Genomic DNA, 21,409 nt, shown 5'->3' on the forward strand with positions numbered 1-21,409 from the left:
GCTACGATTGGGACCCACCGGATACAACACACAATGTATAGACTTCATTTTGGATAATTTCCTGAAGTGGAGCAAATTTCACTAGATGATGGAAGGAATCAATCAAAATTCATGAAACATCTTATTGCCGAAAAATGTTTAAAATTGGATTCTTGTGATGTGATTCTTATCGATTGTAGGAAACAAAACCCCTTTATTACCACATTTTTATCTAACGGGTATGGTTTACTACCGCTGTTAATCCCCGAAGAATGATAGTATAAAAACAACTGCTTGTGAATGATTCGACCAGTCGTTCGGAATCTGGAGAACAAGCAAGATGCTGAAACTGCAAATTTTCGTTTTTATCTGCACGCTCATTTTAGCGGTTGTGTACGCACAAGAGACACCGCAATCGTGTAGTACTTTTGGCTATGAAATACTCGCAGCTCGTTTGGACTCACTTGAAACTGCGTAAGTTTTGTGTTGTTTCAAAACCTTTGGATGAACTATTTTTTTTCAGTATCGTAAAATCGCAACTGAAATCAACGGAAACCGCTCAGAACCTGCGAAGTGATGTCCTGCAGATTGCAAGAGACATACAAAATATGCATAAAATTCTGGATGAAACAAGTGATATCAAAACAGGTTAATCACCTTTTTTCATGCTTCGTGCGTTATTTCACTCCCAGTATTGCGTTGAGGATAGCCTCTGATACAAATTTTGTTAAACATTGTTTTGTAATTTCGAACCAGGATTTTTTGTCGATTCCAGCAATTCCTGCTTCATGCGACGAAGTTCAAAAGAAAAGTTCCGATGTGTACATGATTGACACTTCCAGGGGCATTCGGAAACCGTTTCAGGTATTCTGTGATCAGGAGTTTGAAGGCGGTGGTTGGACAGTTTTCCAAAATCGATACAACGGAGACGTTGATTTCTATCGTTCCTGGAATGAATACAAAGACGGTTTCGGTTCGCTTGATGGAGATTTTTGGTTGGGATTGGAAAATATTCATCAGGTGAGATTATCATGCCCATTCGACTGGATAGTGATATTTTCTACTTTTTTCTCTTTATTCAGATTACTTATGCTGGTCCATATGAGCTTGCTGTTGTGGTTGAAAATTTCATGGGCGAAATTGCCACAGCTCGTTACTCGAGTTTCGCTCTGGCTGGGGAAGCAGAGTTCTACAAACTAGCGAAGCTGGGATCGTATAATGGTACCGCTGGTGACAGCTTGAGCTATCATGTTAACAGTAAATTTTCTACATTTGACAATGATAACGACGAAAACCCAAACAATTGCGCGGTGACTTATATTGGCGCATGGTGGTATAAATCATGTCATTACAGTAATTTAAACTCGAGATATCTTCCGGCTGGTGCCAGTTTTGAGCCAAATAAGCTAATTATTTGGAGTAAATGGAAGGGAGATTCGGAAATGCTGAAGAAAACTCGTATGATGGTCAGAAGGACGAAGTAATTGTATTGTATATCCGGCTAGAGTAATGAAAATGCGAGTAGTATTTGCATAAAATAATTGTATGGTATCTACAAAATACTGATAAATGAATAATTTCGCCAGAAATAAAAACCATAAATAAAATAAATGTTTGTGTTCATAATATAATGTGATTTCCGACTCAGAAGAAATAGCAATAATTCTCATAGCTTATATGTTATGGTAAAAACTTTGACAATAGCAGTCGAAGCTATCGACGGTGGGCACTAGTGATAGATCCTCCTGATTCGACGGTTCATTCATTCATTCAGAAGGTCCCTGGATCATTTCCTGACCCGATTCTGATACCCAGAGCTTCCCTTGATGCTCAGAACCTTCAAAAAATCAGTACAGTAACGTTTCGTCTATATGATGCTCAAACATTCGAAACATTTTGACGTAGGATTACGTTACGTGGATTTACGAAATTTTTGCATCTCTTAGCACTCCATAACAATTCATCACAATGCATAAGATAATATTTGGGGGTCTTTATAGTCACTTGGTTACGCGTTCGCTTACCAAGCGATCGACCGTGAGTTCAAACTCAGGGCCCTCAATTGACCATCTTTGTGTTGTTATAGAATAACTACGTCTACGAAACCATCATCAGCGATGGAAATCGATCCACGGTGGAACAAAGATCGATTCATCCATACAACTGCTCTGCTCTGCAAGAAACATCGGGCTGCTGTTCTATAAATAACCCAACAATGGATCAATATCAACTGCCTCCGCTGTCCGGTCTGCTGAACAATGGAAGAACAGAAAGAATACCTTTACGCCTAAATGGCTACTACTGTGTAATTTACCATAATGTAATGGAACAGAAAACTTAACTCCTAAATGGCTACTACTAACTACGTGTAATTTACAATTTATAGAAACATGAACATATGTACATGTACACGATTAAACCCGGCTCTGTTACAGCTAAAATGCTAATGAGCCTAATAAATAAATAAATGGGATAAAAAAAAATAAGATAATATATTATATGAAACTAACTATCAAACAATCGAAAACGGAAATACCTCATTCTGATTGGTCGAAATTGGAGATACAAACTTCCTCTTGTACTCACAATAATTGTTCAGTCTTTTTTTGGTAGATTTTCGAGAGTTTAGCATCAATCATTTTTAGCACTCCATAACAATTCATTACAGTGAAAATTAATGAAATTATATTTGTGATCGTCCGGGAAGAAAGGAGGCTTAGGGTAAAAAACAAGTTTCCGAGAAAAACGCGTTTGAAGTTTACACTACGGAAACATCTGTTGTCAAGATTTCGTGTTGGATGCAATCTCTTCTGTGGTATATTGTCACACTAGTGAAATGGTTTGGGCACAAGATACGATTCAATCTTGCTTGTTTTTGTTACTTTGGGTGAAAGTATCGACATTTCCATGGTTTATTATATTATATCGGTTGTTTGAGTCATTTCTTATCACTTTGCGGTTTTCGTGTTACTAGTATTTTTGATTTTGTCATAGCAAAGACGTCATTTAATTCATTTCATTCAATTTAAAATACTTATTAGTCGTAATGTGCAAAGTAATGGATTCGTATGCGTCGTTGAGAGAATTGACAAGTAAATTCGATAAGCATGAACCAATGTATCTAAATTCGTATGAGAAAGAACTTGGCGATTATATTCCCCCACCCGATGATAATTGTTTACTTTTGCTGGACGACTCCGATAACTATCTATCAAACCAACGTAATGTTTTGTTTCTTTTTTTTTTAATATTTTTTTTGAATTGACCTTTAGTATTTAGGGAACTTAGGGACCTCGAATGGGTCTCAATCGATTGTTTAAGGGTTTTCCGGTCTCGAATCCCGAAAAAACTCAAAATCAAAAAAATTACCCTATGATCACTTTTTTCCCGGACGATCACGTGTATTATGAAACATTAGACCCGTATATATTTTTTTTTTATTAGGGTACCCATTTCCATTTTAGGGTGGTCCGAAAAATCAATTTTCTTCCACTTTTTGACTTTTTGAAAAATGACGTTTTTCAAAAATTCATAACTTTTGAATTGAACTGAACTAAACTGATTAAGATGATCCATATATTAAATTGAAGCCAATGAGCTAGCCTTTAATTAAAAAATATTGATTTTATTTTCGAAATTATTGATAGCAGTCGTTTTTTATTGTTTTCCGACATCAGAGATGCTTTTTTTCGTTTTTGAGATATGGTTCTTCAAAGTTAACCGATGGTTCGAAAAAACAATTTTTTCCTCTTTTCTCCACTATAAAAATTCATAACTTTTGACTTTTGACTACTGAACCGATTAAGATGATCAATATATCTAATCGAAGTTGAGGAGTTAGTTTTCTCTGAAAAAATTTTACTCTTACGAAAATTTTGGATTTTCGTTTTTGTAATTATTGATTGAGTTAGTTTTTCATACTTCTCTCGGTTAAAGATAGAGGACGCTCTATTTTTTATATCTTTTTTGGAAAGCTGATATTTTTTTTACATAATATATCCGAAAATCAGAGAGGTGTTATTTTTCGTCTTTGAGTTATTATTGAGGAAATTTAATGTTTTAAGTCTTTGTTCCTATGAGACTAGACTAGACGTATGCGAACAGAATTCAATATTCCCGCAAGTGTAATATTTTTTCAAAGGAGAATAGCTTATTGGCTTCAATTTATAGCAGTATTCTAGTCTAGAAATTTGAAAAAAAAATGCATTCAAGAATATACCCTAGAAAGGACTTATCGAATATCCTATTGTCTACCGAGTTAGAGTCATTTTATTGATGCGGTATCTAACCTGCTACGGCCATAACAATGAACTTCAAACGCGTTTTTCTCGAAACTTGTTTTTTTAAACTGGCGTACACGATATCTCAAGTTCTACTGAACCGAATCTTGCCGAATTTATATGGATACAATCTGCAGACATCTCTATCGCATGAACTTCTAAAGAATTATATTTTTTAAATTTACGTTTCCCGATTGGTTCAAAATAGTAATTTTGAACCAATCGGGAAACGTAAGAAAAAAAATTTTGTTTTTCAAACGGCCGCCATTTTGTCAAAAAATATGTTTTTGACTTGTCCGAGGTTCATGCGATAGCAGCATCTTTACTGATTCAGAATCTGTTCGATTTTTTTAATCAGATAACCAGAAGGGCTGGAATCTCGTACGCCATGGCACACTGTTTTTTAAACCCTCTCACTCATTTGCTCTCAACTATTCTAGTTATGAATATTTTCTCTCCGTTCAATTTTTGTTTTATTGTTAAAACATAGATGAACAAATAATGATATAATGGGTACTAAAAATATTCTTTGATTCATTTTTACTGAGCTCGGAAAAACGTCCGAAATTCGTGTCTCTACACTAGAATACCCCTTTAATATGTCTATCATATCAATCGGCTAAGTAGTTCAAATGTTATGAATTTTTTCAAAAAGTCATTTTAGATAAAAGGAGAAAAATGATTTTTTGGACCACCGGTTAACTTTGAAAAATCATATCTCAAAAACAAAAAAAAAGCATCTCTGATATCGAGATATGTTATGTAAAATATCCTCAGCTTTCAAAAAACATTTAAAAATATAGCACCCTCTAGTTCAAAGCCACGAAAACAATAAAAGAGTACTACCATCAATAATTACGAAAAAAATAGTTTTTCTTCATTTTTTTAATAAAAGGCTAGCTCATTGGCTTCAATTTGACATGTCGATTATCTTAATCGGTTCAGTGGTTCAAAAGTTATGAGTTTTTGAAAAAAAGTCTTTTTTGGGAACAAGTGTAAAAAAAAATTTTCGGAACACCCTAAAATGTAAATGGGGCACCCTAATAAAAAGTCGCAGGAAGGTTGTGTCCGAGACACGACCGCATAGTTGACGTAGGATGCCGTTAGGCTATATGTTGCATGCTGACTTTGGATGTTTGAATTACATCGCTCAACTCTTTGATAATGATTTGGGGGCCCTGGAAAGGGCCGTTCTGTTTGGTTGTTTGGTTATTGTTTGTTTACTCCACCAGTGTTTACAACCGAGTGATGATGACAGAAAGATGGTAATTAGTCGTTGGATGGTGTGTATCACGATAGAAGATGCCGAAGTGGAATGATATATGATGAACATCGTTCTCTGTGGCCTTGGATGAGATGCCTCTTGTGGTCTGTAAGGATGAAATAAAGAAACCTAACCAATCTAATATAAGATAATTATCAATATCGAACACAATAATACATTTTACTCTATTATAGAGAAAATAATAAGATAAAAAAAGATATATTTAAAAAGGAAAAGGTAATTTTCTTTCATAATTTTTACTTTCTGAGTGTTTATTCAACCCAGTTTCATTTTCGACTCAAACTCAACGTAACACGATGCTTTATACCTCAATGTGAATTTTAATCAGACTAACAACACCTAATACGATATGTAGAGCATACGGGAAATAACTTTTTCGAATATTCTTTCATTTTTAAAATTTTTCTTTAATTTTGAACTTTCCTTGGGTAAAAATGAACACAACAAAACAGACAGCTCAAACCAGACGTTCCGATCTCGAGCAGTAACACACATTATTTTTCTATTTATGAAAATTGAAATACAATTCAAGTCATTTTAACACAACTGCTACCATGTACAATTTTACACTTACACTTGTACTAAACGTTTCACAATACACGATCGGTCGTTGGTATGAAATTTCACGAAGCAATCAACATTAAAATTCCACATTTAAATTATATTTGCTAGTAAAAATCGTATCACTAACCTTACTTGCAATATAAAAAATGTCCCCCAATTCCCCATTATCCCAGGCACCTTGATTTAGAAATCTCTGTTAGGAAACACATTTCGGTGGGGACAAAAGTTGCCCCTACTTCGATGTATACCGATTTCTCCGTATCTTCAATTTCGACCAATCGAAACAAGGTACCGTTCTGAATCATATTTCGGACAGCATCATATTTCGAACACTTTGTAATAATATCTTGAAATGCTTAATGCCCTGATGATATAACGGTGAAATTAATATCACAATTGATTCTTTAGATTATCCCCTTGGTTTCACTATCATTTTATATTAGATTTACTTCTAAATTATAACATAGTAGGCAAAAATCTAACAGCACTACTCATTATTGTTTGTTTTTGACGTTCGCTTAGCGTGAGCAGGTAGAATATAACCGTTTATTAATAGTTCAATTTCTCTCGTGTTTTATTCCTGATCATCATCGTTATCAGTTAACTGTTATTGCTTGGTAAGTGTTTCACAGTTGGTTATAAAACATAATAAAGTATATTGTAATTTTTCTCCAAAAAATTATAAAATAAAATGTCCGAAATTTGATTCGAATTTTTTTTCCTACGATTCATATTTCGGACAGTTAAAATTGGTGATACTACAATGTGTGTTTCCAGGTTTATTATGGATGCGAAGCGTAAATACAACAAGGACAAAGTTGAAGACGCTTTGGATGCCATTCGAGCAGGATCATCTATCCGTACTGCTGCAACCCAAAATCCAAAATCCTCAGGAAATCCTCAGAATCAGTTTTGGCCAACATGCAAAGCGGATGTGGGCGAATGGAAGCGGATGGATGAGAGCGCATTTGAGATACATAAATATAGACTAGTAATATTGTAACTAATATCAATAAACATCATGTTAATTAATAGTAATAGAATATATTTGTTGAGGGACGAACGAAACAGATGAAAATCAAAACAGGCTCTATTGCGGTTAAGAGGAGACCCCGGTCAGGAAGGTCGAAAAAATCGAATTTTTTTTTTCGCATTTTTGGGAAGCTAATGCCCTCACAAATTTCGTCCTAAAACGATTTTTCGATATTCGATTTCGTTGAAATGTTACAGTCAAAAGTATGAGATCACCTTAAGGGATACAGTATTGTTGTACGAATTTCTGAACGCGTTTTTTTCGAAACCATGTTTTTTCAGCTGGTGATATCGATATCGCAGGAATTAATCGACCGATTTAGCCATTTTGGATTGTTTTCAAATTTTCAAAAACTCCTATGTAACGCTTTAGGTGTTGTCCTGAAGTTTCAAAATATTCGTAGGAATTCGTTCTGCGACACGCCATTGCTTTAGAACCGATACCACCTTCAAGGTACCGATTATTCGTTCTCTCAAAAATGGAAAAAAAACATCTTCAGATATACCTTTAACAATAACCAAAATACCCGAACACTTCATTTTTCCATGTTTGATCATTTTATTGCATTAGTGACAGACATACAAGTGACAGAAATACAAGTTGAGCGTAAAATCACAAGAAACCGTTATGCAAACCGAGTGTCCGAAATTTGAATTCACTCCGTCCGAAATTTGATTTTTTTCATAAATAATGTCCGAAATTTGATTCTTATCCGCTTCGATTGAAAAACATTTTCATTCAATAATTGTTGATGTTTTTAATCAAATAGGCACCAAAATAGAAAGCTCAAAAGCTTATTGTAAATTAATTTAGTAAAAATTTCAACCAAATAGTACTTGTGCATAAAGTTTAGATCTGTTTTCTGCATCAAATGCCTTAAGCGTCCGAAATATGATTCAGAACGGTATTCCGTTTGGAGATTTTTCGATTGTTCGATAGTAAGTTTCATATAATGTATAAGTTTATTCATTGTAATTAATTGTTATGGAACGCTTAGATCGATTGATGCAAATATCTCGTAAATCCATCAGGAAATAACGGACCAATAACTGTAAGATCATGAGCCGCCGCAAGTGTCGTCAATTTCGACCAATCAGAAGTGGATATTTCCGTTAGGATAGGGGTTGAGATTTTTCAATTGTTCGATAGTTAGTTTCATGACAAATATTGTTTTATTCAATGTTAAAAATTGTTATGTAGTGCAGAAATCGATCGACGCAAAAATCTCATCAATCGATCATGAAATGACTGAGCAATAATCGTTTGAAATTGGACAATTTTCACGATGTGCCCGATACTACCTTTGACAAAAATCTAAGAACCACTTTATCAGTTTGTCATGAAATGGCTGTATTTATAGATAGGACTAACTACTCAAAACGCTAACAAGGTGAATAGATTCCAACAGTACCAGAGTAGTAATTTTCACTCGATGAAAAACCTTTTGACCAGAAACAGGAATTGAATGTGTAAGTATCAGATATTTGGAAAAATAGAATACATGTTTCTTATTGTTCTCATTCAAGTTTCAAATTCATTCCAGTATTTGCATTAGGCTTCGGTCACTCCGATCCCGTGCTAATGCGGCTTCTGAGTTCAGCAAATTGTTGACCGCGCTCGGTCAACTGAATGATCATAGACCCAACACAGATAAATTCCATACATAATCGCATACAACGGTCGGTGTCATCCCACCGGTTGTGGTAATTTTTTCCATTCTTCAAGCTGGTCACAAATTCATTCATCGTATCGCTACAACAACATTAACTAGAAGAGAGAGAAAAAATCCCTCAGTGGTGATCATTGTCACTCGAGGAAGTTCACAAGATCAAAACAGAATAAGCAAACAGTCGACGAGAATGGAAGAGACACATTGTCTCACACTCGAGTAAAATCCTCAATTTATTGTGTCATAAATTGCTATTATTGTTATTGGAATCAATAATTTCTGTCAAATCAAGTGGATATCAAAATGTTTATATAATTTTATTAATAGCATTTTTGTTATTATTCTTCAAAACACGTTTTATGAATATTTACATATAATTTTTCGCCTTCCTTCTGTGTATATTGTGATGCTCTGGTGTTCTTCACCTCCCCCGTTATTCGTGCGATGCCGATAAGTAGCTCCCAACCAGTTAGTGGAGGGAATGCGACAGACGATGACATCGCAGAGAGCAATTTTACAGAGAAAAAAAATGGCGAGTTGCATCAATGTTAAAAAGTTATTTCGGTATTCTCGTTTGCCTCCTCCACGAATCTGTTATCTAAACGATAACATTCAAGCTAGATCGGTCTAAGCTGGGCAAGCGCGCTGGTCCACGGTGATGATGGCTGCTGACTTCTTTTTTTCCATTCATCTCGAGCAACAGAATCTCGATGCTCGGGCAGCAGAGGTGTCAGCGAGGAGGGTTACGTTCGCAGGCTGCGTTGGAAACAAGCTGTCGAAAAACGTGTCGAACAAAACATTCAAGAGTCGTTGGCCGCAGCTATAAGGGGTAACTTATGAGTGCTCGTTAAAACTGAAATCTCAAGCTCTTCGGTCTCGATAGGAACCATTTTTGTCTAGTTTATCTGACTTTTAATAACCTTCAACGGGAGCGAGGGGTTTAAGGCAAGCTGCAGGCCAACTGTGTGTGCGATTCAAAAGCGCAGAACTTAAGACGGGATAACAAACTCTGGCACCAAAAGCTGCTTAGGTAAGCAAAACATGTCGTGAACAGATTGCGAACCGCGCGGTTTATGACCCTCGAGAAGGCGCAATTGCAAGTGACCGTAGTGATCGGAGCGTAGGGAAGACCACACGCGAATCTCGCCCCCCTGGAATGTGTATTAATGGGGCTTAACTTATCTGGAGTGTCGTAAAATTTTCATTTTTTTTTTGCTTTGAAATTGTTGAGCTGGGTCCGAAGTTTGTCTTCGATACTCAATAGAGAGCTCAGGGAATTCAGATAAACTTTCAATGATTTCTATAAATTGGCGTTTACGGTATTTCAGCAATCGCTTGTTAAGTGATATTCTCACTATTTTTCATGATGATTTGAAAACTCCTTAAAAATCTGCATCTTCATCGGGCGTTTCTACTTGTTCGTCATTTCAGAAATTTGTTGCATCAAAATCTCCGTCATTCACATCACAATTACAATCGATTGGATATTAACACGTTACACTTGATTCGGATTTGTTGCCACATATATTTGTTAGTGAATGATGGACTGACTAATGAAGCGTCATATGTGATGGTTATGACAGATAAGTCAAAAATGAATTCCGTGATTAAAATAACCAGCGAAAAATTTAACCCGAGTACGTTACAATTGATCAAACTTATGGTTGCAATAGTTCAAAGCTTCTAGAGAAGAAGATTGTCTCTTGCTTCTAACGAAGAAAATAGTTCAATTTCGTTTAAACCTGATACAGCGTCCTGCCATCATGTTCAAAACCAGTTTGACTGATCCGATGCCACTAATGTGAATTTTGTGCCAAAAGAGATGAATTCATCGTAGCGCCAAGTTTTCGGCTATAATGATTTCTTCGTAAGTATTTTAAAATTTTTGAAAACTAGTGGGAGTTAAATCGAGTTTGGACAGCTACTGTTGAAAATGGTATGATGATGGTAATTTTGTAATTTGGTAATTGGTAATTTGAGTGAAGTGGTAAGCACGGACATTCGGAAAGGGAAAGAAAATTGAAATAAAATAGTAAATTATCACTAATTAGTGGTCTTTCTTTGCTGAAAGTATCGAGAGAACCCGATGGAAACCAAATTTTATCAAATAAACCCTTTGATTCCACTTTTCATCATCAGTATTTTTTTATTTTCCCAGGTAAGCGAGTAAACTGTCATGACGTGACAACGTATTGATTCACATAAAACATGTTTTTTTCACGTTTTCTATGTGCAAGTCACACGCTTCCCAAAAAGGAATCGATGTCAAACATCAACATCAAAATTATGAAATCATTCTACATGCAAACGCCTACAAAATGAGAGGTGTTCAAGTTTCTCAAATGCAAAACCAAAAGAAATACGATACATTTAGGTTAATCAACTTTTGATCGCACGTTAGGTGTTTGAAAATATTGAAAAGGAACTTGCTAAGTGAAATGTATCAACATCGTCTATTGAGATTCAAAAGGGTTCATTGTCAAACGAAAACTATTCCTTCTCATTTCAATGTAATGATTGTATTGAGTCGAACAGAAACAAATAATTAATTTTCACATCCTTGGCTGGAACTACATCTCTACCAATCATCACGTTCTCATGCCTGGCATGTCGGTAACCACAAATTTGTTGAGCTTTACCAACCTTGCATTACTGCTATGGAGAGCAAGGCTCAAGCCGATGTTATCTATACCGATCTGAAGGCGGTTCTCGATAGGATCAACCACAACAGACTTTTGGCTAAAGTGTCACGTCTCGGATCATCTGTAATGCTCGTGTCGTGGATGAGATCTTATCTGACGGGAAGAAAACTGCGCGTTAAAATTTACGGCTGCGTTTCCTCGATCTCCTGCAATTCATCTGGAGGGCCTCAAGGAAGCAACATAGCTCCTTTGTTGTTCACACTGTTTTTCAATAATATTGCTGCGAAACTAGGGTTGAACTGCAAACTCATGACTCATGACTCAGCATATGACCTGAAAATATTCTGCGTGATCCGTTCAGCTGAAGACTGCCAACGTTTGCAAAATTTGCTGAATGTGTGTCATCTGAACAAACTGATTATCAGCGAAGTGCCCTGTCACGACGTTCCAACGTTAAAATTCCGTTGCTATTTGACTACTGCATCGACGGTGCTTTGCTTGCAAGGGTTGAAAAAGTTACTGTCCTTGGAGTTGTGCTGGATCCAAAATTGACGTTTAACGCTCATTACACCTCAATAATTGCTACGACCAATTCTCGAAACTGCCTCCGTTGTTTGGACACCAAATGTGGTTTTCTGGACCTTGAGAATAGAGCGTGTACAACGAAGATTCATTCGGTTGGCCTTGCGTCGTTTACCTTGGCGCGACCCATTGAATCTTCCTGCTTACCCGGATCAATGCAAACTTCTAAACCTGGACACCCTTGAGAGAAGGCGCTGTTACTACCGGCAACCCTGAAACGGTCTGTGCGATATGGTCGTGTCATGGTAACATGTTGGCGAAATGTCAAACGCCATGAAAAGATTTCCAATACCAATTTGCCGGTACAAATATTACGGTTTGACGAGCTGCATAAAGATTTTCGACACTTGAAGGGTTTGCCTATCCGTAGCTATGAGAATGCTAGGCCTCGACTGTTGCTAGGGTTACGCGACCTTGCTCTGGCTGTTCCACAAGAAGTAAGAGAAGGAAAATATGGTCCAGTAGCACGAACACGTCTCGGGTGGTGCGTATATGGGAGCATTGGTGAAAAACAATCACGTGAACATGTTAGCTACCACATCTGTGAAAGCCAAACCGACGTTAAGGTGAAGGTGGAAGCTAGCCATTGTAGTAGTATAGGTAAACCCACGTGTAAAAATGGGGTAATAGTGTTTGTGAGAGAAGAGCGAAGCACATGTAAATAGATCAATTCACTTATCAGACTGTGTGGCGCTTCATTGACACTGATAATACTGATTATACGCGAGCGTAACATGAGCAAATTTATAACACATGCGAATTGGGCCTCTTTTGATATTAACAAGTTCTTCCGCATGCTGATAATTTCTTCATATTTTCCTTCGTTGGTCGTATTGTTTTCACATATTCACGATGGAGAGCCTTAACTCTTCTCTTCGTTGGCCGAGACATTTTGATTGAATGTAGTACTTTTCCGTTTATTGTTTTTGAAAGCATAGGCAGCCGTGGCAGTGTTCCGAGCTCTGCAATACAATTTTCTTACCCAATGTTGAAGTTGCTCAAACTTACATTATAGACCCATTAAACGTAAAAATAATGATTGTATTGATATCAACACAATTTTATTCTATTGATTTTCATGATATGAAACGCTATGACTCAGAAATAACATTTTATTGAGTGGTTTTGATAGATGTTTCGATGATGTTGTCTGGCATCAGTGTCGAAAAAATAACGATGCTTTCACCAATACAAACAAAATCATTGTCGAAGATTGAAAAATGAAAATTTAACATTCAGAGCACTTGCTCGAGTTTTCCGACGTTGTTCACTATACAGTGCGACAGCAGATGAAAATTTAATATCTTGTGAGTAATCGATTAGAGTTTGGCTGATATTACTTCATGGGAAGTGTGCGCAAATGATCATTTTCTCCACACTGTTTCGCAAAATTATTGATTTTCGGGCGAAGGGTGAGGGAGGGATATGAAAGAAATGAGCGCCATTGTGGCAGCCATTTGTGGCTAGCTTCCACCTTCACCTTAAGTTGGACGAAATGATGAAAGATTATTTCGACGCTGATAATTCCGGAATACGATCAAATTTTATGCTCGAGTCAGATGATGATGTAAGAGCACGTCGTATCCTCGAGAACACTACGACTAGAGTTGGAAACCGTTATAAGACGGGCTTATTGTGGAGGTATGAGGAAATAGATTTTCCGAACAGTTTTCCTATGGCACTGAAACGACTCGAATGTCTAGAACGCCGAATGCGCCGAGATAGCACGTTGAACGAAGCTATTCATCATCAAATTCTCGAATATTCGAAGAAGGGATATGCTCACGAAGCGACAGAAAAAGAACTAAGTGAGGCAAATCCAAAAAGAATTTGGTATGTTCCTCTCAACGTAGTGGTTAATCCTAAAAAGAATAAAATACGCTTAGTATTTGATGGAAGGGCGCAGGTGGGTGGCATTTCTTTGAACAGTTTTCTACTTTCGGGTCCTGATTTGTTAGTACCGCTGCTGCACGTTTTATTTCGTTTCCGTCAGTACCCGATAGCAGTCTCAGGTGACATTGAAGATATGTTTCACCAGTTACTTATAGTTGAGTCCGACCGCCACTCCCAACGTTTCCTTTGGCGAAATAACCCACAAGAATTACCTAGAATATTTCTCATGGATGTGGCTATATTTGGTGCGACTTGTTCGCCATCTTCAGCGCAATTTGTAAAGAATAAAAACGCTGACGAATTCTTAGACTTATATCCGAGAGCAGTGGAAGGCATTTTGAACTGCCATTACGTCGACGATTATCTTGATAGCTTTGAGACAGTCGAGGAAGCAAGAACCACTGCACGTGACGTGAAGACAGTACACTCCAAAGGCGGTTTTGAGATCCGTAATTGGAGATCGAATAGTCGTATTGTGTTGAATCATCTGGGCGAGAAATCTGAGGAGAACGTGAAAGCTTTAAAGTTTAATGACAGCGGTACCACAGAACATGTTTTGGGCATGCGTTGGCAATGTGCTGAAGATGTGCTCAGTTAATCTACGACGTTTAGAAGTGAGGTAGCATTGATCATCGATACTGAAGTGCAAACAAATTTTAAAATATCTCATGAGTTTGTTCGATCCGCTTGGGCTACTAGCGAACTTTTTAGTTCACGGCAAAATTTTAATGCAGGACGTGTAGCGTAGTAAAATCCTATGGGATGAACGTGAGAATGATGAGATTTTTGCTCGATGGAAGAAATGAATAGCACTATTTGAGAAAATAACCGAGATTCAAGTCCCCCGTTGCTACTTCTATGGGACTAGTATGACGTTATATAAATCACTTCAAGCTCATGTTTTCGTAGACGCTAGCGAAGAGGCCTATGCTGCTGCTGTATATTTTCGAGTAACAAATTCTGCAGGAGTTGTACAATGTACGTTAGCAGCCGCCAAGACAAAAGTAGCTCCATTACAACACACTACTATTCCTCGACTGGAGCTCATGGCGGCGCTGCTAGGTGTTCGTTTAGTAGATACGGTCATGGCAGGACATTCAGTTCGTGTGAATCGTCGAATCTTCTGGTCCGATTCCAAAACAGTTTTGGCGTGGATCAATTCTCAACATCGTCGGTACCGACAATTCGTAGCCTGTCGTGTAGGAGAAATTTTATTATCAACCAATGCACGCGAATGGAAATGGGTGCCGAGTAGGCATAACGTAGCCGATGAAGCCACAAAATGGGGAACCAGTCCCTGCTACGACGTAAATGGACGTTGGTATCGTGGTCCAGACTTCCTTTATTCGGAAGAAGAACTGTGGCCTGAACAGAAGAATGAAAAAATTATTACTGATGAGGAGCTTCGTACGTGTTATTTTCACCATGTGTCCTTCGAAATACCCATCGATTTTTTACGATTTTCTAACTGGAATCGCCTCTTACGTACCACTACTTATGTAATACGGTTCATCAACTCATGCAAAAGGAAGAATCGCAACGGTTTGAAGAAACAACTCCTCACAAGCGAAGAATTAACACAAGCAGAGAATCTTCTGTGGCGACTCACGCAAGCAAGTGTTTATGCTGAAGAATTAGCTGTAATAAAAAGGAATACGAATTCATCGGCTGTAAATTTTGAATCTGTGGAAAAGTCAAGGATACTTTACAAACTAACGCCCATACTAGATGAATATGGTGTACCTCGTGTCGATGGTCGTAAAGGCAGATTGCAGTTGGTTTCCAACGAGCTAAAGTATTCAGTGATACTTCCTAGAAAACATCCAGTCACTGACTTGCTCGTGGATGGTTTTCACCGCAGATTTCTTCATGCTAATTCAGAAACGATCGTGAATGAAATTCGTCAACACTTTTATATATCAAAATTACGAGTGTTGGTAAAGACCATCAGCCATCAATGTCAATGGTGTAAAATTCACAAAGCGAAGCCAGCTGTTCCACGAATGAGATCCCTGCCGACTGCCAGGCTATCACCGTTTGTTCGACCATTCAGCTTCGTCGGGGTAGATTATTTTGGTCCACTAGTTGTAAAAATCGGGCGTTCTAACGCGAAAAGATGGGTGGCCCTTTTCACGTGCCTTACTGTGCGCGCTGTCCATGTAGAAATAGCTTACGATCTTTCAACCCCATCGTGTATATAGTGTATTCGACGGTTTATTGGCCGTCGTGGAGCCCCTATTGAGATCCATTCAGATAACGGGAGCAACTTTGTAGGAGCCGATCGAATACTACAGAATCAGTTACAGAATATTTACGACGAAGCAGCAGTCACGTTCACCAACGCACGAACCAGGTGGGTTTTCATACCTCCCAGTGCCCCCCATATGGGTGGTAGCTGGGAGCGATTAGTGCGTTCCATCAAAACGCAAGAACGCAAGATGGATGATGAAGCCCTGCAAACGGTTGCCGTGGAAGCAGAATCCATTGTAAACTCTAGACCACTGACATATCTTCCCCTTGATTCGGCTGAGCAAGAGGCCCTGACACCCAACCATTTCCTCTTGGGCAGTTCTAGGGGAACTAAACAACCTGCTGTTTCCGCGACTGATGCAGCTACGACTTTACGCAAATCATGGAACTTTATCCAATCTAGATCATTTCTGGAGACGTTGGATAAGGGAGTATCTTCCCACTCTGACTAGAAGGACAAAATTTTTCGGCGAAGTAAAAAATATTGAGATTGGAGACATAGTGGTCATCATTGATGACTCAAAGAGAAATGGATGGACTCGCGGTCGAATTCTTGAAGTGATCACAGGAAAGGATAACAGAGTTAGGCAAGCAATTGTCAAAACATCCGATGGAGTGTTTCGTCGACCAGTTTCGAAGTTGGCGGTGCTGGAGGTCACAAAAAATAGTAAAGCTGAGGCGACAACTCATCCTTACGAGGTGGGGAGTGTTACTACCGGCAACTCTGAAACGAAAAATTCCCGAACAATAGGCGCAGAATACAACAAGCGATTTTCGTATCAAAGCTGTTGAAAGCGGAAATTGATTCTCTTCAGCTACTCTCACTATTGGACCTCCGTGCTGGTCAACGAGCTCTTCGTCAGCGATCTTTGCTGCAAAATAGATTCCATTGTACCTTGTTTGGATACAACGAACCGCTTCATCGATGATCCGAACTTTCACGTTGGTGGATGACCTATTCGATTTCGGCGAGACATACTGCTGCTTTAAAAAAAGATTAACCAGTTCATCTATTTTGTAATTGCCTAGTTGTAGATATTTTATTCATAAAGACCACAGATGTCCGATGTATCATCACTGAATAAATGAATAAATAAATAAATAAAAACATCTATGTACAATAGGGTGGCAATGGATGTATGGAAAAAATTTCATCATCGAATTTCGAAAACCGAGTATGCACATTTTGTTTATTGGTCCAAAAAAATGACCTATGCGAAATTTCAGCTCAATCGGACATTATTTAGGGGTGCCTCAAAGCGCTACATTTGGTGTAAATAAATAAATTAATAAAAAAAATAAACAACACTCAATAAATATGCACACCAACAATAAATAAGTAAATAAATAATATGAAAACATCACACGACAATAACAGTTGTGCCAACTGTTACACTCGTTCATGTTCTTCTTTATCCTCTTAGAAAACACTTTCCAACTTCATTTTATGATGAGGTGTAATATTATCACACTTTTATATATCAGCGCTGGCAGCTGTATGGATAGCGTGGTTGTGTGAAATATCTTTGCATTCCAGTCGGCCGATCCCTCTTGACGTCGTATGAACTTTTTTTCTTTGCACAATCCCAAATGAAATGAGAAAAGAAAACAGAAAGAGATATCTGCTCGCATACATACAAACCAATGTTATGCTTCATTTCATCATTTGCGCATTTGACTCTCCAGCACACGAAATGGCGTCATTTCTGCCAAAGATGCAATGTTATCTGCCAACACTAGTTTGGGTGTACCCTCACCAGAAAAAAATGCACCGCTGTTTGCTTTTTCTTCCATTCTTCCGTTTTTCCTATGATCGTGCAAAATCTCTCAGTAATATGAGAAAATTTTGTCCGTCCGATTGCTGGATTGCGATTGTTATTTGAAATCATGAATGGGCTATTTATACACAGTTGAGGACAGGTGGAGCTTACATTGCAATATTTCATCTTTACGCATTGCCCGTAGGATTAGTTCTACATTTGATTCGCAGTGATATATGAATATTGCAACGGACCGATGCATAAGTAGAAACATATTGACAGCACGGTTAGGTAAGCACATAAATGGGTAGTAAAAATGTATGAGAAAATGAGAATTCTTCCAATTTTGGGTAATTTGAACCGTTTATGGATTAGGGAATCGTAATGTCATAGAGAATTTTCTATTCAAATCGTTAAAATTAATTCGTAGCGGAAGTGGTTATCAACGATAACTTTATTGCATAAAAACTTGACCTGTTTTTTTTTATTTGAAACCCTAGCTGAAAGACGATGTCCTACGTCAAAAATCTTATCCTAATGTTCCAAAAACGTAGAGGACAGAACTGTCGGAAACTTGCAACCATGGCATAGTTCATTCAACATGATGTCGTATGAATCCTAGTAGATCCTAACAATAGGAGTAGATATTGAAACGTTAGTTTGAGTCATAGTCACAATGTGTTTTTGCACTTTGTGGCTGTAGTAATAACGACACCATATCAGCCTGGAACTGCAACTCACATCTCATGATGATGTCAGAATGTATGGCGAAATTTAACACATCGATTAATGTACTTCAAATAGCAACCGATGTGGTTCACCCGAGAACGATCAAGAAGGTGCACCTTCAACCCGAACAAGCCACTTTATTTCCGCCTCCAAAATATTGATCGAAAGTTTGGGCTCAATCTAATTGCTTTTATTCGTTAGAATATGTTTAATTGAATTGAAAGTTGCATTGTCATTTAAAATTCAAATATCAGCGTTCTTGTTTTAGAATATTTTGACATATGGTTCACTGTGAGATGGCAATTTCACAATGATTGGAATATATGCAAAAGATACTTATCTTTTAAAAATGGTACATTACTCATGGTGAATTGTGGATTGTTAACATCATGTCGCTACATTGTGGTTTGTTGATTTCTGTCGAACTACTATAATTTTCAATCTACTGCGCACACCTTACGGTAAGCCCTGCTATGCATGTAACAAGCGAGGTTTTAGATTATTTTTTTTTTCTTTTTCATCAGCCAGTATAATTTGTGCAGTCACCTATCTTTGGTGGCGCATTTGATTCCTATTCATTCAGGGACTCGTACCATGACTCGCTTTTCGAGACACACGTCAGAGCTTATGGTTGAGTCGCGATGGGCTGCAAGGATCGAATCTAGGTGAGCGAACTCCAAAATTATCCCAATCTGACTTTAAAGGCAACCCTCCGGCATTTCTCCTTATCTGGTACGCAACGAACGCGTGACGAGAGCAGCAGAAAGTTCATGGAAGGAAGTGATAATAAAATCTATAACAATAAACACAAGATTCTAGAGGTAATAAAAATAAATTTCAACATTTTTCTTATCTCAATAGCCCGTTGATTATTTTAGAAACACCTCGTTTTGATCGTCATCTCTCCTCGCGCCGGTTCGCAAGCCAAATAACAGAGAACAGGTCAATATCACGATCCGCAGCGATCAACATCGTTTTCTTTCTTCCCGTTTCGCAGCTTTCCATTCAAGGCGGCTTTCTTCTTCATGTCGGAGTTCGGCTCAACGGGGATGCGATGGTGGCCGATCTGCAGACGAGGAAGCACGAGGAAGGTAAGTGCTACGGAGTTGTTTCCATTTTGCAGTAGTGACATCAATAACGAAATATCGATGTTGTATAACGATATTTTCGAATATTGATAAACAAGTGTAATTAATTCCCATTTGTTAGATTTTTGAGTAAGTAGGTAAATAAGTCATAAAGGAGCGGAACTAAATAATTCAATATAATTTGATTTTTTTCCTCAAATTTGACACTCCCGTAAAACGACATCCTTTCTCATCAGATTGTGTATTATCATCTGGATAGGGCTACAATTTAGACTGCCTTCTGTAATTTAATCTCACAATCAGCACGAATGCTTACACGATTTTATTAGTAATCATTTTATTTTGTTTCGTTTGTATGTGGTTTGTATTCACCATTTCAGCTATCATCCCAAGTTTTACTCAACCATTTACATCATTGTTTAATCGAATTTGTCTATTTGCTGAACCTATTCCAATTGAGTAACACGCAAAGGGCACCCGAAAGCAATTGCGGCAGTGCGATCAAATAGCTCGAATTCTTTGGAAGCACGTTTATTCTTCTCGGAAAGGTCTTTTGAAAAACCAATCGTTGCAAAAGCAAACAGTACGTGGCCCAACAATTGCCATTCGACACGACGGCTCAGTAGGAGATGGTAAATTTCATAATTAAACTCATTTTTATCGAACGTCGTCTATCGAACGATACCGGGTTCCCATTTAGGAGAATATTTTCCTCTTTTGATCTGGCACTAATGGTATTTGGAGAACGACAGGTTCAGAGCTTCTTCTAATTATCTAAAACCTTTCAGTGGATATTTCCATTGAATAGTTGAATTGCTGTAACATCGGTTAACACTCAGCCTACACGATCATACACAAAGAATATCCATATGAATATCCACACTAATGGCATTAATGTCCCATGTTGTTCGTATGTCATCTTCTACGCTGCTGTATGTAACTTGAAAAAAGACCACAGTGAATAATATCTCCAGAATACAAGAGTAGACCATGTTAAGACACATTGGCAATCCATCCGGCGAACACTTTAATGTCAAACAGCTAATGTTGTTATCCTCGTCTCGTTACGTAGCATAAACCCATAGTTATTATGCTGGTCTGGTCCGATTCATGAATGAACAACGCAACCATCGCGCGAACAGATAGCGCGGAGTATTATTCGAGTTCGAGTATTGGAGGCAGCGAACGAACATAACTCGGGTACAAGTTGTGGCACAGGTCGCAAGCCCAAAAATGTACCGCCACAACCGTTCGGTTCGTGACAAACTTAACCCAAATGAACCTCGTCGTGTTGATATTGATTTTGGGTTCGATTTCCAGCCCTCAAATAGCCGGCGCAATATATTTATGCATTCCTCGTCGGCGGCATCGTTTGCGGGTTTGTGCCTCTTTTTTTCTGCGCAAAGCGAAACAACCTGCAGAGGTTGCCCAGGTGAGCAGAAGCCTGGGAGCTGCAAAGACGACTTGTACGACGAGATTCTTGTTACGAAAGAATCGGTATGGCACACGAAGTGCCGTGCTTTCATGAATAGATTGCTCTTTTGATGTTTGCTTTTGCTAGGTGGTGGGCTTTTGGCGGTCTGCCGAGAAAATAATGCGGAAAGCGAAAGTGACTTTGATTACCCGATCGGGTGATGAGAAATGTAGTTATGTGG

The 21,409-nt window shown here is 38.0% G+C and overlaps 1 protein-coding gene across 1 annotated transcript; it reads left to right on the forward strand.

Annotated features, from left to right (window-relative positions):
• The first annotated feature begins 309 nt into the window (after positions 1–309).
• LOC129767729 (microfibril-associated glycoprotein 4-like) lies at positions 310–1,498 on the forward strand. The gene is made up of 4 exons (XM_055768885.1): positions 310–453; positions 503–627; positions 755–999; positions 1,062–1,498. Exons 1-4 carry the CDS (start codon positions 320–322, stop codon positions 1,461–1,463), a joined length of 906 nt encoding a protein of 301 aa, XP_055624860.1. The 5' UTR covers positions 310–319; the 3' UTR covers positions 1,464–1,498.
• The last annotated feature ends 19,911 nt before the right edge of the window (positions 1,499–21,409 follow it).

The sequence above is a fragment of the Toxorhynchites rutilus genome, chromosome 2 (genome assembly GCF_029784135.1).
Source record: "Toxorhynchites rutilus septentrionalis strain SRP chromosome 2, ASM2978413v1, whole genome shotgun sequence".
Taxonomy (NCBI): Eukaryota; Metazoa; Arthropoda; class Insecta; order Diptera; family Culicidae; genus Toxorhynchites; species Toxorhynchites rutilus.

Coding starts and splice junctions, on each gene's coding strand:
- LOC129767729 (XM_055768885.1), top strand. CDS start 320: ATGCTGAAACTGCAAATTTTCGTTTTTATCTGCACGCTCATTTTAGCG. Junction 628..754: donor AACAAGTGATATCAAAACAG/GTTAATCACCTT, acceptor TGTCGATTCCAG/CAATTCCTGCTTCATGCGAC. Junction 1,000..1,061: donor GATTGGAAAATATTCATCAG/GTGAGATTATCA, acceptor CTCTTTATTCAG/ATTACTTATGCTGGTCCATA.